The 16480-nt window shown below is 42.3% G+C and overlaps 1 protein-coding gene and 1 long non-coding RNA gene across 3 annotated transcripts in view; one reads left to right on the top strand and one right to left on the bottom strand.

Moving 5' to 3' along the window:
* Positions 1 to 1551, bottom strand: part of CSTF3 (cleavage stimulation factor subunit 3) — a 47582-nt gene extending 46031 nt beyond the window's left edge. Inside the window, exon 1 of one of the 2 annotated variants that reach the window (XM_086893285.1) lies at positions 1304 to 1551. In XM_086893285.1, the coding sequence (XP_086749411.1) occupies positions 1304 to 1333 (30 nt within the window). In that variant the 5' untranslated portion in view covers positions 1334 to 1551. Of the gene's footprint in view, positions 1 to 460; positions 1262 to 1303 lie in introns of those variants that run through there. The other variant, XM_086893287.1, reaches the window with a different exon arrangement.
* A 19-nt stretch (positions 1552 to 1570) lies between these two features.
* On the top strand, positions 1571 to 3043 carry LOC147652371 (uncharacterized). Its single transcript, XR_015288070.1, has 2 exons — positions 1571 to 2118; positions 2220 to 3043. It is a non-coding gene; the product is annotated as an uncharacterized LOC147652371 (long non-coding RNA).
* The last annotated feature ends 13437 nt before the right edge of the window (positions 3044 to 16480 follow it).

Raw genomic sequence — 16480 nt, 5'->3', positions numbered from 1 at the left:
CATCATTACATTTCCTATAGTCACTCCATCCACCAGAGTACATATACCAGAATATCTTATAAAATTTACACATCACCTTTTAGGGGTACAGGCCCAGACATACAGAAATTCACCTGCTTTGTAAGAAACTAACATTCTACAAAAAAAAAAGCCACTTCAAGAAATATTAAGGCATCGGTTTGATTTTAAGTATTTCTAAAGGCTACACTGGCCACTAAGACACATGATTGTTATCAGTAACTCTTCCCTCAAATCAGGAACTTTCATCTCCACCCCGCCAGTTAATACCGATTTTAAATATAAACCAAACTACTAAAAAAAAAAGCCATTTTGGAGAAACTCTGCCAGTATATTGGAAATCGTTCACAGTAATACCAAATTTAAAAACGTGTTACCTCCCCAAAAATTTAATAGGGTAAATACATAATTTAGTCTATTAAAAAACAAACAAAAACCACACCAAACTCAGCTGAAACTAATTATTTTACAGAATCCCAGAACTATTTGGTTTGGAAGGGAGCTCTGGAGATCCCCTAGTCCAACCCTCCTGCCCAGGGCAAGGTCAGCTGCTGGAGTAGGTTACACAGGAATGCGTCCAGGTGGGTTTTGAATACGTCCAGAGAGGGAGACTGGAGCCCTCCTGGGCGGTGCTCTGCCACCCTAAAAGTAAAGTTCTTCCTCGTGTTGAGGTGGTACTTCTTAGGTTTTACTTTAGTTCCCTACTGAACTAAATGAACGCTGTACCACAGGGAAGACCCTTTATCATATAAATACATGTTTGTTGTTTCTAGATCATAGATTAAGCGTATTTGAACAACGCTTTATTCTAGAGGCGGAAGGTATCGTTGAAGAGGCCTTCTCCATTAAACGCCTGAGCTCAGCCAACGCTCACTTTACATAACACCGCAAACTGCCTCTGTAAACAGCTTGTCCGGGTTGCAGTCTTCTTCCAAAAAAGCTCCGTTGTGTTCAGCGAGCACGACCGAGCGAGACCGAGACCGCGGGGCTGCCAGGGGCGAGCACTGTCCACTGGCCCTGAGCCGGGAAGGCGAGGGCTGAGCGAGCCGGAGCTCCCGGAGCGTCACCGCCTGGGCCGGGCCGACCCTGCTCCCCGCTTCCCCCGCTCGCCGACGGGGCACACGCAGCTCCTTCCGACGGACGGGACGGCAGGAGAGCCCCGGCCGGGCTCAGGGCCCGGGGCAGAGCCGAGCTACCCTCAGCCCCGCCGCACGTCCGCCCTCGTCGAGCCCACACCGCACCACTCCCTCAGGGCGCGGCCTGCGCTCACCCGGGCCCCGCTCACCTGATCACCGGCGGTTCCCTCTCCGGACATGGCGCGTTCAAACCGAGCTGGGGCGCGGAGCCCCGAGCGGGTTAAAGCCTCTTAAAAACGCTCCTCCGGCCGCAGCCGCCGCGCCCGGAGAGCGGCAGCGAGAGAGCGGCAAAATGGCGGCTGCAGCTCCAGCCCGGGGGCGGGGGAGCGGCGCTGGCGGGAGGAAGTGCGTCATCGCTGCGCGCGGGGGCGGCCGGAAGTGGGCGGGAAACTGCGCTGAGGGCGGGAGGGCGCGCTGAGCCGCCGCTTCCTCTCCCCGCTCCTCTTCATCTTCATTTTCCTCCCCTTTCCCTGTCCCTTCCTTCCGTTTCCACATTGAGGGGGCAGAGCTGTCTCCCCGGAGCCGCTCCTGCCCCACACGGGCAGGACGAAGCCGCGATACCGTGCCTTGCCCGGCCTGGCGCGGTGCTGAGGGTGGCCCCGGGAGCCGCGCTCAAGGCGTTCGCAAAAGGGACGGAGGAAAAGGGGGGAGTTTGGTGACTTCCAGCGGCTCCTCGCCGGCGATTTGCCTTCGCTGGGGTAGCGCCAGCTGCGGCTGCCGTCCGTCCCTTCCACCTCACAAGAGCTCTTGCTGATCGAGGCAAGTTCAAAACACAGGCTGAGATCGCGGTCAAGAAAGACCTCCAGGGTACCGGAGGCATCTCCCCTTCAAGCGACTTAATTTTGTTTACAAAATGCCCACCAGGCTGTTGATGAGAAAAGGGCCCTGAGTCAGCCGCTGCAGGGAAACTCTGCTGTATGAAAAAAATAAATAAAAAATTGGATGAGACTTGGCAGATACCAAGGTGATTTTGCTGCCTTCACAGCAGCAGTGTGTTTTTAAAGTTGTGTAATACAGAAATACATGAAGTAACTTGCCTTAAGTCCTTTCTGCCTCATCTTCCAGAAGTCACTATCTAAAATCACAGAAATGTGTGGAAAGAGAACATCAGGAAAACAGAATATACAACCGTCTGAAGCTTCACCTGGGAAGAATAAAGGGAGCAGAGAGTGAAGAGTTACTGGGCTAATTGTGCAATAGCAATTCTCAGAATTTTGGTTCTTCAAAAGTGAAATACAAACATGTCTTGGCAGCTAAACTCTCCCATCCCTGGAGAACAGGGACTTGGTGTTCCATGCCTCATTTATTGAAAATATTTGAGAAATAAATACAATTTCTTTTCAAAAACCCTGTGTGAAAAACAAAGTTCACTCTAGAGCTTTTAAAAGCTTAATAAGAAGATAGAAAGGGACAGTGTCCAGCGCTGGGGTGTTTCTGACTATTGGCCAAAGAACACACCGGTAGATTTAGACAATGTTATCTATATACTGTTATATTACTGAGGTACATGCATATTCACGTGTTTCATACATTAATCAAGCATTCTTGCAAGCTTTTTGATGTTTCAGGAACTCTTTTGTTTGGTTTTTACGCTCTGACTTATCTGCATGACGGCCCTGTGTGTTAGGTCAATACATTTTATTTCTTGTGGTGTTTCCATCCTGTTGTTTCACGCTCCCCGATAACGAGGTAACAAATTCTTCTCTGGAGCTCTGGTTTGTGTCACTGTTACCACTAGGAGAGGTCGGTCAGCAGATGGGGAAACAACATAATTGCCTTTCACCATCCCCTTAGTGACATAGGAGCACTTTAACATTTCATGTTTTGCTAATGCCTATGATAAAATGCATCCATCACATCACTATTTCTATAAGCTGTGTGATGTTAAACTAATAGATTGTGTTACACAGATAAGCAGCCAAAAGGAGTTATAAATTGTACCATATCCAAATACTTATGATCAATAATGTGTAAAAGCTAATACATAAAAGCAGATATTATATGGTCATTTTAACACCCTGCAATTTTCCAATTCGTTCTTGTAATTTTTTTCCATTTCCTACACAGGAACTAATTCCTTCAAAGTAATTGCTTGAAGCAATGCTGGTGAAACCTCTAATTAGAAAATACTTTGTTATTCCAGGGTTGCAGAGTGTCAGCTGCCTCCTTGGTCTGGCTGAATTTTTTTTTTTTTTTTTCTGGTTCTTCAGGTTTACATTTTGTTGTGAATGCCAGGGCTCCCAGCCTGAGGTAACTGGGGCAGCGAGGACAGGATGACAGGCCTGGCTGCTTGGAAGGGCTTCAATTTTCGGATGGTTTGTGATATCAAAGCAAGAGAACATTGTTAATACCTGCTGTGCTGTGGTGATTCATGCTTAGTTCAGTCATTGATGTGGAACTTCATAGCAAGCCTTGAATTAACAAGGAAACTGTGGATTACACTGCTCTGGGAGGGAATGTGGCAGAAATAAAAAATCTGGAGCTGCTCAGGGATTGAAGACTACTGTACCTGGAAGACACTTGTGACTGGAAGAAAATGAGAACCTAAACAGATGTTGAACTTTAAAGGCTGCCAGGCCAAGATCTTGGCAAACTGTAAGCAAAGCAAATTTGAGAGGAAGCTGCTTTCACAGAGTTGGGGCAGTGGTTATCAAACAGACCCGACATACCTGTCTCCCAAGGCATTTTAGCGTCTTTTCTTTAAGGCTAGTTATGAAATCACAGCTTTTGTGCAACTATAACCACAAAAAACATTGTTTGCAACCTTATTCTCAGAAGGATTCAGTCACAGATAAAATGATGTTAATTATGTCTGCTCAGTGCTAGAGAGAAAATTTAAAGCCCTAAGATTTGAACTGCCCTGTTAATTTCTGTGTCAGTGCTGAATCTCAAGCTACCAGGGTGCAGAGGGTGCTGAAGATTGTCCTCCCCACTGTGTCACCAGTGTCACCACACTGTTGGAGGGTTGTCACCCCTCCTCTGAGATGGATTTCAAACACAGGGTAAAGGTAAGGACCTGAAAACTGAGAGACCCCATCTTGCTCTTGGTGTGGTGGGTCCTGGTGTTTCCTCAGCTGAGACTTCTGCAGTGCCCGGGTCTCTCAGAGAATCCATAATCACCCCTTTTGCATTTCTAAATTGACAACACTGTGGGGATTCTGTGAACTAAAAAAGAGAAGGCAGTCTAAATTTATATTCCCATAGGTCATCATTAAGAATGAAACATCCTTCTGCCAAACTGGTGTTGCTCCCCATCTGACACCCTGGGAGCTGTGTCTCACTAATCGGGTGCATCGATGTCAAACAGGAGGGAGGAAGGAAAACCCAAAGAGGCTTTGCTGAGTTTGTTTTCCTGGGCTCTGCACTGGTACTGCTGGGGATTGTAGTCAAGTGGGAAGGAAGCATTTGGGGGGATTTGGGTGGAGAGGAGTAGAAGGCAGATTGAAATGAGTTTAGAAATTTAGTGTATAAGCAGAATACAAAGGTGAATGGACCGGTGAATAGCTAGGGTGATGAGTAGAAAATACAGCAGACTACATAGTTGGAGTAATGTATTTCAATTGTGTAATAAGATGTTAAAATTCTGGATTGAATTCTAGCCTCAACATCAATTCATTTGCTTGAATTGCGTATCATTTAATGCTATTTATTACAGTGTTGCATAATTTATTTTTTGGAAGCAGCTCTTCAGTTTTCTAAGAAAAGTGTAAATAATCCTCATGTTGACTAAACAAGCTTGTTCCAAATCTTGTTCTGTTTTCAGTGCAGAATTCTTTCCCAGTGCAAGTAGTTGTTGCCTTTCTATAACACTTCTTGCTGTTGTGGATCATTATTGGTATTCATCAATGTTTATTTACATTGCCTTGTGGATTCTTTGGGAAATTTACCATAATGAAATGAAATCTGAAGCTGAATTTTTCTCTCTGGTCAAAGCTGTATTTTAAGGATGAAACACTAAGCAGTGAATACAGTGCAGTAAACTGTTTAAGTCAACAACTGGGCACCCTCAGAGGCAAAGTTACACTGTTGTTTTTTTTTTTTCCCTTAAGATTTGTGGTCAGATATTTATAGATGTAGCATTTATAGTGTACATACAGTGGGTCTAACATGTCCCAAATGCCTTGGGTGAATATCCTATGTGCAGTTCCCCAGTGTGGGCACAGTCAGCCCCACATGTCCAGCAGCCATTCCTCTGACATTCCTGCCAGGCTGCAGCAGTGTCCGAAAATCACAGAGAGACTGATACCCACCAGCTCTGCCTGGGCAAAATTTCTAGGCAAAAAAAGAGAAGAAACCTCAAAAACCTCAAATGACACAGCGAAGTTAAAAAAAAAATAAATAAAAAAATCCAAAAATAAAACAAAAAAACCAAACCTACCAAACCAGTAGCAACAAAAGAAAACCAACTGAAAAATGCTTTTCTGGATTAAAGTGGAGTCCAAATGAAGCCTTGCAGCTGGAGGGAGAAAGATGAGATAATGTATACAAATAACAGCACAGTTCACCGATTGCCATGTTCTCTTTTTTTTTTTTTGAGTGTTTGTAACCTAGGTATTTTTGAAGTCGTTAAAATGCTCCCGATGAGCACTAGCACGTCCACACGAATTCTTGTGGCTTGTCGCTGTCGGGCTGTGGCCACTCGGTGTCCCCAGCGCTGGGACTCACCCGGGAGGTGGCAGACAAACACCACTGGGAGAGGAGCAGGGGACGAGCTGCACTGGCAGCAACCCAGCCGGGAAAATGGCACAGCACCAACACAGGGGGGTTTATATCTGCACTTTTTCCTGCCACATTGCTGTTGGACATCACAAGTGTCTTTCTCAAGTGTCGAGTCACGGCTTGTAATGATGAATCATTTGTAAAGTATTTTGCCTTATTTTAAGAAAAAGTCACGCACGTTTTGGATGTAAGGGTTTTAATAGTTAATAAGGAGGGCAGAAAGTAGGAGCATATGGAAGGAAAATAGAGTCATCAAAGGATGATTGGAAATCAAAGAGGGAACTTGCCAGTAGGCAGCATTGAGATCATCCAACAAATAAAAGGGAGAACAAAATGAGGTGGGGCAGAACATACTTACTTGTAATTTGTTTTTTGCTTTTGCATACCAGTATTTAGCCTCAGGTGTTTTCTAGTGTATGCTTGCTTACTCTGGTTGCAAATACACAGACAAAGCCTTGTGAAAAACATAGTGGTGATTGCAATTATTTCTCACTTAAAGCCAATGATACAAAATTTATTGTTCATTGTGATTAGTGGATATAATACCGTAGTGCTTAAAAAAAATACTAGTGATTAACAATAAATAATTGACTAGCTAAGCATAATGTTGCTTGCACTCAAATGCTTTCTACTTAGCTGAATAATCCAGTCATCATAAGATGATGTGTAAGAGTGAGTTTAGAAGACATTACATGCTGTTCATTTTCATAATATACTGGAGAATATGAACACAGAACATCACAGGTTTCCACCGCAGGGTGTTTTGGGCAGAACTCTTGTTTTCTTAAACACGAGGTGTCTGCAGCTAGGAAGCTCACCCTGCCGACATAAATCCTACCTATGCAAGAGCTGTGTTTGTGCAGCCTGGAGAAACAGGAAAGGTGGAACTGGCCACCCGGTCCACCTGTAGTGGGGGTGGGGAGGTTGCTATGCAACTTTAGTATTTGATGTTTTGCTTGAAAGCTCAGCTCCAGGAAACAAGGGTTTACATAAGAATCAATCAATCTTTCTTTCTTCTAAGTTAGTTTCCTTCTATTATGAAACAAAGCTTGTTTGTGTGATTCAAGTACATCACAAATTCACAGAAACCTAGAAACAGTATAAAAGAAACCAATCTTTGGGATTGTTTCAATCTCCCTGTTTTAGGCAAACTGGATTTACAAATCCTGGAAATGCTGGTATAATGGAATAGTAACTACCCCCTCCTCTCATTCATGGTGTACAGCTTGATCCATGAAGTACCCCTTTCTTCAGCTCACCTCCAAAACCTATGGTGACTGTGCTGTGTGTCCCACCTTAAGCTACATTCCTGTCTCTACCGAGGCCATTATTGTTATCAAAGCTAATTTTGAAGGAATGGCTGATGTTCCTGACCTCTGTGTGAATCTCCTGTACTGCTGATGTCGCCTCGTCCAGACCTGCACGCTGAATGTGAAATCCCAGCCCCCTCTGAGTTTACCCCTGTGTAAATTTACCTTGACAGATTGCATGCGCTTTGAATTAAGGGCTGTGTTTTCATATTTATCTCTAAAGCATCTGAGTACCATGGTGATCATACCAGACAAGCAGACAGATGCACTTATGCCTAATTGTGACTGCAGTGCTGAGGTCCTTTTCTGTAAGAAGACGAGATTTGTGTTAACAGAGCTGTCTTCTGTAGTTAAACCAGTGATTCCAAGTTTTCTTGTGTGCCATCTTTTAGTAAATTAATCAGGACACAAAGCTAAGGAGGTGCTTTTATGTTCTCTTTATTAGCTAAGCTTATACTGCATTTGAACCTGTAATGATACCTCAGCCCAGTTGCCACAGGCTATAGTAGAATTTGCTTTGTTGTTGTATTTTTGAAATAGTGTAACATTCCATGTTGAAATCTCATTTAAGAGAAATGTCTCAGCCTAAATATAAGAAAAAGCACCCTTCAGGTCAACAGTCTGAAAAGTATTGCCTCTTCCAGGCAACTCTAATTATATATTGATCATACTTAAATCTTGCATTACAGTTCATTTCATGTTACATTCGTGCATTTGTTATTTTTTTTTCTCCTTGTGTTGTTTTGACAGTTTTTAAACAATAATACATGGGTGAGTGTTTACTCTGCAATGGCCATTTCATTTTATTAGCATACAGAGGGCAATGAGGCAGAAAAGGGAATGTCATGCTTATATATTAGTACTTGTTCCAAGTAGCATCTTTCCAAAGACTGGGGACAATTCTGGGGGAAATTACTCAAAATGTAATGATCCTGCAGTGATTTAACATGAAAAAAAACGAGGTGCCTTGGATTTTTATTATATTTGTTTGCTCCTTGACCAGAAATTATGTATCTTTTATTCCTCATCATTCTGGCTTTCTGTTGTCACTCTTGTTGCAGTCGTTTGTCTTGGTTTCGTTCCTTGGAGCAAAGAAGCTCCTGTGTATCAGAAGTATGCGCACATCATATGAAAAACAGATTTTCAATGCAAATTTGCTTGGGAATGAATGAATCCCACAACTTTCCCTCTTTTTTTCTCCCCTGTGATTCGTTAGAAATCATGAGCACAGAAGGATGTGTATATCCCAGCACAGTGTGGAAGTGCCATCCACTCAGACGCGACAGTAGGTTTGGGAACATTGTCAACACTAATTACCTTGTAAATCCAGGCGCTCATTGCAAGAACTGCAGCTTTCCCGGTTACAAGCATATTGGCAGGAGATTTGGAACAATTAAGCAGTAATTGTTCTCACAGAATGGGAGAAACGAGCCTCTGGGCTGTAGTTTGGATGCTGAAAGGACCAGGGCGCTTTCTCACAAAGCGCGGTATGGGAAGCTCTGGTCCCACCGTGGCTCCAACTCCCAGATTCTTCCAACTCCAAAATGCCCTCTCCAGAGTCCTCTCCCGTTCCAGGGAAGAATCTGCCAGGACAGAGCCAGGGAGGTCCATGGGCTGTGTCAGTGCACTCTGACAAAGTTGCTGCTGATGTTTTTGTGCAGCTTCTGGAGCTGTCTCCTCGCAGAAATGCTGCGTGTCTAAAGCTCAACAGGTCCCTAATTAGGGAGAACATTATCAGTTTCTATGTGATAACTTTGCTACTATTAAGAAATTCTTTTCAGGAACCTCCTTTATGTCGTGATCCTCGAGATAAATAGATAAGTTATTCCTATTAATTCCTATTAATCCTATTAATTCCTATTCCTATCCTTAAGGATGCAGTGAACCGTGTGCTGCAGTGCTGTGTGAGCAGGAATTCTCGGGATACAGAGCCGGGCTGGTGTCCGGTGAGATCAAACCAGCATCAGTGGTGTGCTATCATCGAGGGATGTCCGAGCGGCGGTGAAAAGCAATTTACTCCTTGGTTCAGCTAATGAAGACAATGTTTAGGCGGTATGATAAGCCAAGTGATGACTGTGCGTGTGTGATAGACTGAAGGATGGCACCGCGATAGGATTTGGGAGTTATTTGCTCATCAAAGGATGTAATTGTTGAGAAGCAGAAAGGCAGCAGGTTGGGCTGGTTGTGTGCAGTACTTCCAGGACCGAGGGCATTGTGTGTGTTATCTAGCTCGCTGTGCTTTTCTCCAGCCCTATCTGTCCTCACACTGCCTTTTGTTTCAGCCTTTGCTGTGTGACTCATCTTTAGAATACGCATTTGCTACAATTATCTGCTGGCTTTCGTAATGAATCCCACTCCTTCCTTTTGCCGCTCTTCCTTTCAGGCTTGCTTTGAGAATTCATGTTCATAAATTCACGAGGTCTTTTTTTATTATTATTATTATTTTTTCTCACAGAAGGTACTAGTTACCAGCGTTAAAGAACCACGCCAAAACTATGTGCTAAATCATGACATATCTTTTATTTTCTGAACAAATTCAAGTCTGTAAGGAAAAGCACTGCTGTATGCACCAGAAAAGGGAGAACACTGTGAGAAATGTTAAGCAATACCAAGCAATAATGAAGAAAAATGCCACTGTTTTAAATACAGTGGTAAATGACCCTTACAACTATGATAAATTTCAAACCCATATCTGCTCACATTTTCAAAGGCTTCAGAAGAATACTGTGGATTAAAAACTGTTAATGATTGCTTTATCCCTCTCTTTTGTACTTAAAAGCAGGAGCAGCTGTCACCAGCACTCACACAGAACCACTGCTATATGAAAAGAATTAACTGCTTAGATTAAATACATTTAAAGTGTCTCTATGGCTTTTTAAAATGCCTACGTCTACGTGCACATATTAAATCGAGTAAACAGTTTCTCTTTCCCAGCAGAATTTCATTTGTTCTGAGTTTTGCCTTAAACTCCTCGTAAAGGGGACACCCAGCACACGGTGGCAACAACATAGACAAAGGCATTTTATAAACACCAGACATAAGGTGTCTGGGTGAGAAGACAATTTCAGCCCTGCATCTGGAATTTTTTCTTCTAAATCAATTTTAAATATTTCATATTCTTAAAATATATTTTAGCTAAGACTGGCCTTAGGAGCTATTTATATTTATATTTTGTATATATCTTTATATTATATATCTTGCTTCTGTGTATGAAGAGCATTGGTTATACATTTTTCTCATATCTTGTGTGCTTGACATAGGGTTCTAGAACACAAACTGAATTGTTACCAAATGTAGGCTAAAAGCTACATTTAGGGTGACAGAGTGTGTTGTCTGAGAGCCATCTGACAGAGCTTGCTGGTAGCATTGCCATCTATTTCAGTAAAACATCCCAGTGACACAGAACAACAAATGACTGAGAAATTCCAGCAGTGTAAGAAAGAGGAATGAGAAACAGGCAACTATCTTGAGAGAAACTATTTTATCTTTATGTTATTCCTAATGATTATCTGAATATATAGGATTCAATTCAATTAATTTGTTTCATATTTTAGAAAGATTCTGAATAAATACAGTTTCCTGCTATAAGCTGAGAATAAAAGGGTAAGTGAATACTTCAGGCACTTGTAAAATGACAAAATGCAGAGAAATATTTGTTTTCCTATTTTGTGATCATGTTAGAAACAATATTTAGAATGCAGTGTCAAAATGTATAAGAATTTAATTTGCCACAGACTAAAACAGATACCCAGCTCTTGAGGGGGATAGAGTAAGAGAAGTGTAGTAGCCCTTTGCTTTCTCTTCTGACAGTTTTGTAAATAAAAAAATGTAAGATACAAAGCTAAAACCTTCAGTGTGTCAAATTTTAGACTTTAAATTTGTCTCCTTCAAATCCTAGGCACCTTTGAATCAGCACTGAAATTTATTGTCATGTTTATCTCCTAGGAGTAATGAATGTTTAATTTGGAATGCATTTTGAAAAATACTATAAAAATAAACAAAACCCAGACCTGGCTTCACCATTAGTAAAGGAAGAATAAGTCCAAACATGCCATCCAAAGAGTTTGTACTTTCCACGTGGCTATCTTGGATCTTTATTTCTTCTCTTCAGATTGTCCTTGTCTTTGGATTAAATTCTGATCCTAGAGAAGTTAGTTGTAAAGCTCACAAAGATCTTACTGTCTTACTCTAAAGAATCATGGCTTGCTGGAATTTGCAAAGCTTCAGCTCCAAATGGGTTTACAGTGTATTTGAGGTGGCCATCTCATTTCCAAGTGCAATGCTGTTTTCTGCACATCAGCTGTGTCAGATCCTGTAGACTGTTGCATTTGTCTCCTAATTGCAAGAATAATGTCTTGTCCCTAACAATTACTATAAAAATGTGAAGAGGTGCTGTAGTTCCAGAGCAAATCGCTTCCTTGACACCTATTGACCCTTCAAATCCTTTTAGGAACTGGCTATCTTTGACAAAAAAAAAATCACAAAATCCTTATTGAATTTGCTCTCTGGCCTCCATCTTTCCTCTCTGCCTGTTTCCTGACCAGAAAAACAAAAAGGTATTAAAAAAAAAAAAGGCATTAAAAAGAGGGGAGTTCAGTCCAGACTGGTCTGGCAGCTCTAGGCTGTTTGAGTAGGGGAAAAGTAAACAGCTTTTATAAGAAAGATTACAATTGCTAAGAGTAAAAAGGTAAACCCAGAAGAAGACATATTAACTTGTTTATTTGCTCACTTCTTCAACTTTCCCTACCAGCTTTTGAGAATCCTGTCACATCCAGCTCTGCTATTCATAAAGCATCTGTGCTGCTTTTTTCTGCTGTTTCTGCTACCAGAGCTGTGCTCGCAGTTCATCAGTTCTCCTTTACTATAGGCTGGTTCCCCTACAAAGGCAGCATGTGAAATCCAGAGCAGGGTTTGGTACTGTAAAACATCACTGATCCAGTGGGTACTGGAATGTTTTTCTTACAGGATCTTTCCTATAACATCTCAAGGAAATTATTTCTTTTTTTTCCTTTTGTTAAATTTTTTGTCTCTTTTTTCTTACAAAATATTTGATTTAATAAATTGAATTCAGACAGGATTTTAAAAAAAAAAAAAAAAGTAGAAGACATTTAATAAAATACTCCAAACCCAATATTTTGGTCATTTCTCTGGAATAATTTGTGCCACTAACTGTGTCACATCACTGCACATCACTGGGATTTGTAGGTGTGTCACGAGTGACACAGTCTATTTCATATTCTCTTTGAAAATGGGAGGGTAGGGAGTAAACAGGCTCCTCCCAGACACTGCTGAAGTAGCTTTAGGACTGCAGAGTACGTGCCATGGTACTCATTAAGTTGTGCCCTGGTTTCCTCAAGTGTCCCAGTGTAGGAGTTGTTACTGAGGCAACACAGGGGCTACTGTGCAACTCCCATAAAAACAAGTCACTGGGGCGGGTCAGGCTGCTACATGTACACACACAGAGCTCTGCATTAATATTTGCTTTCTTTTTTTTTTTTTCAGTTAAGCAACTGAGAAAAGCAAATGGGGATAGAAATAGTAATTTAAACAGAATACTTGAAGGATTGTTCAATATCTTGATTTGATGTTGCTTTTTTGTGTTCAGCTTTGGGTAGGAGAGAACAGAAATGCTGCTTGTTAGCTGACCTCAATCTTCATGAGACAGATGGGTGGTGGCTTTACCAAATGGCAGTCATCTTCTCTGTTGAGTGTGATACTGAAGGTTGGGCAGAATCATTCCAGGTTGGACTGGGAAGAGTAATTTCTCCATTTGATACAGAGAACTTTCTCCATGGAGCCTGCAGTGTTTTGTCCATCATAGCCACACGAATGTGTGGAGTGACCCAGTGAAGGATCCGACTGTGCTGTTCCAAACAAGCGTGGTTGTGGTGGTCAGAGTGCTGTGCTGGAGTCAAAGCTTCTCTGTTTGGCTGGAAATAGAAGTAGGAACCTGTCCACTTAGCCCCAAATGGAAGAACAGACCCTAGAGCCAGGCAGCAGACACAGTTCTCTCATATTAAGTCACAAGTTGCATATAGTTGTTTGTCTAAACTTTTTGGCCTTTTGTGTCTATAAAGCAGATGTTAATGCACCTGAAAATAGCAAGTCTGAAATGTATTTATTCATCCTTGTTCCATAGTTTAAAGCTTGTGTGTATATTTATATAAGTATGTATAAAAATATGTCTACAAATATGTCTGACAGGAGCCTTTAATGGTAATCCCTGACCCTCTCATTTGCATCATGCATGGCTGACTCCACGTATCTGCTCTGTTCTCCAGAGCCCATTCTGCACATAACATCCACCCTGCTTTTGCTGCTAGGGTGAGCACAGGCTCTTACTGGAATTACAAGGCACTGACAGGCTTCCTGCATATGCCACCTCCTGGAATAAAAGCCCTGGAATAAATATTCCCATGCTCCCCCGAAGCAGAATACGTGTAGATACTGTTCTATGGTGGCCCTTTGAAACTCTTCTTGAAAATATTTGTCAAACTATAAAAGGCAGGCAAGCCTTACAAGCTGTTACCTAATATAGGTGTATCTCCAGATGAGTTTTCTGTTCAAATCCTTCATTCTAGGACATCTTTAATTGTATTATCTAAATGTCCTGACAAGGGGAATCTCAGGTAATGTGAGATCTTCCTGTAGTGGTGCTTGTTGGGTTAGTTAATTTCAAAATTGCTTGTTTTGGCAAGCTGCTCTATGTTGCCTAACTCTTGTTCTACGGGTGCCACAAACAGATCCCAGAAATGAAAGATTCCTTTGAAATGCACCCAGGGATTTGTTAGGAAGATTTAGAGGAGTTTTGGAATAGCTCAATTTGCTGTGGTGATGAAGTATTGGGGTATCTGTGAATTTAAGGCTGGCTTGACAGACCTGGGAGGAAACATGTTCTAGTGAGTTCTTTGGCTGGTGTAAATACCTGTTGGGAAAAGTCTATCTTTTCCACCTGCTGCTGGGTTTCCTTGCCAGTTTAGTCAGGTAATTCATTTCAGACTGTAGCCAGATGATAAGATGACATAGAGGCACTGTGATTGCAAACCCATGATTAATTATTTTTTTTTAAAGGGGCTGAAGTGCTAGAAAGTGCTAGAAAGAGGAGAAATCACTCTGAACTACTGATGGTCTCAAGATTAATTAGGCTGAAAATCACTTTCATCTAAGCACATGCTTAAAATACTGACACCAGAAGAGTGTCAGGATACTGACATGTGTTGGCAGCATCCATGTGTTTGAAAAGGTTAGGCAGAAACAAAATGTGCTGTACTCAAGAGAAAAAGAGTACAAATTAGGGCCTCATCTTAGTGGGGTGTCCAAGACAAGTCTCTGCATCTCCTGAATTTTTTCTGCATGGGTTGCCACATCCATTGATGTCTATGCACAGGTTTTATTGTACCAGCATGGAGGTAACAGGGAAAGATTAGCTCTGAAAAGCCAGTTTTTAAAATAATTGCTTTAGAGCAATTTTGAAAGATGTTTTTTTCCTTTATTCAACCATGAAATGGAAGTGTCCTGCTGATGGCTCCAGCATATTTTTTAATTGAATAATTAGCATGGATAATAGTCATTCAACAGCATTTTTGTTGATAATCACTGGATTTACTAATCTCCCAGAAGGTGGGATGATTCAGAATCTTTTAATGCCCCAAAAATAGAAGATAATTAAAACCCTACACACACAACTTGAAATAGAAATGAGTACAAATGGTGAAGAGAAATTAGAAAATGAGCTTGAGGGAAAAGGATGATGGTGGTGGGGATAAGAGTCCTAGGTACTAAGAACAGTCAGGACATTCATGAATTGGCATGTTTAGTATTTGGAGTTTTCCTTGCTGTGCCACCTTTTGCTCTCAGCAGTTCTGTGTCCAGTGGGGCTCAGTGGGGACTCAGAGGTCACACATGTTCATAGGAGTGGGTGTTGCACCAGTCAGCTGCTGAAAATTGTACGTGCAGTAATCTCTGGTGAGCTGGTGAGGGTGATCTCTGGCCACGGTGAGGGTTTTGTGGGGAGGGTCAGCTCAAACAGTCACTGCCATTCCCAAAGAAAATCCAGGGAAGGAAATGCCCACCCTGGCTGTGCTGCATGGTGCCTCTGTGGCATGGTGGGGACAGGATCTGGAGCCCCAGAGTGAACATGCAGAGTGGCAGAGTTTAGGTTAAGCTTTGGTGTGACGGGTTTCCGTGTGCTAACACCGCTGTGGGTGCAGCCCACTGCTCCTGCTCCGTGTATCGCTTACCCCATATCGCTTACAGTCACTTGACAGCAGAGGGGCTGCTGCGTGCTCTTGGAATTAATTCTCACAGGAATGAAGAACTGACACAAAGCAGACCAATTTTTCTCTTGCATGTGGAAGAGGTATTATTTTAACATTAACTTTTCCTCCTCTGGGAGAGGTGGAGAAAAAACTGCAGTCACAAATCTGCCATTTACTTCACTGGATGGACACAGTCATGCTGAGGTGACTGGGCATGGGATGGAACCCAGATGGAAAAAGGAGTTACTAATCTTATTTCCAGTGTCCATAAAACAAAGCTATTAATTAACCTGTTTAATAAGTACTGTTTTTACAGAGGTACAGTGGATACTTGAGACTTCACTATTCACTTTAAAGAACGAGTGATCAAGTTCGTATTGGCACAAGCAGGGCAGGGCTGGATTTCTCTCCAGTGTGCTTCTCTGCCAAATTCTGTCTATTAAAATACATGAGTGTGTGTTTGAAACATCATTTTCCAGCTTTGAAAAAAAGATGCCGTCCAAAGGCAAACATTATTTGCTAACTTGGAGACGCCCTTTGGTTTGTGGCAAACATCTGTCATGAAATTTGGAATCTCTAGAGAGGCCTGGCCTGCTCCAACAGAAATTTTTACAGTCCCAAATACTGACACATGGGTGGAAGAGAGAAAGAACACAACAGTGGGCAGGGCATCCCAGTGTAACCTTGAATTGCCCTGACTCTTCCCAGGCTGTGATGCCTTCTGAGTGAAGACTCAACACAGACAATTGCTGCTCAAGGAACAGCGAAGACCGAAGCATCCTCCTGCCCCTAACCAGTTCCAGATTAGATAAGACAATGGATTTCATGGAGTAACCCTGGTACAATAGGAGGATACTTACATTATTGGGCAGTGTGGCAAAGCAGCCTGCATGGGAGCTGTTTTGGTCATAAACCCACATCACTGTACCAGGACAGCTTGGCAGCCTCTCTGTGAGTCAGTAATGCTGTGCTCTGGCAGAACTTGGAGGAAAAATCAGGCTGTGGCTTTGGAATCGTGCTTGCCTCTAGCAAATAGCAT

This window comes from Cyanistes caeruleus, chromosome 6, assembly GCF_971803275.1.
Source record: "Cyanistes caeruleus chromosome 6, bCyaCae1.hap1.1, whole genome shotgun sequence".
Classification (NCBI taxonomy): domain Eukaryota; kingdom Metazoa; phylum Chordata; class Aves; order Passeriformes; family Paridae; genus Cyanistes; species Cyanistes caeruleus.
The sequence above is the reverse complement of the archived record's forward strand: the minus strand, read 5'-3'. Positions and strand labels throughout refer to the sequence as shown.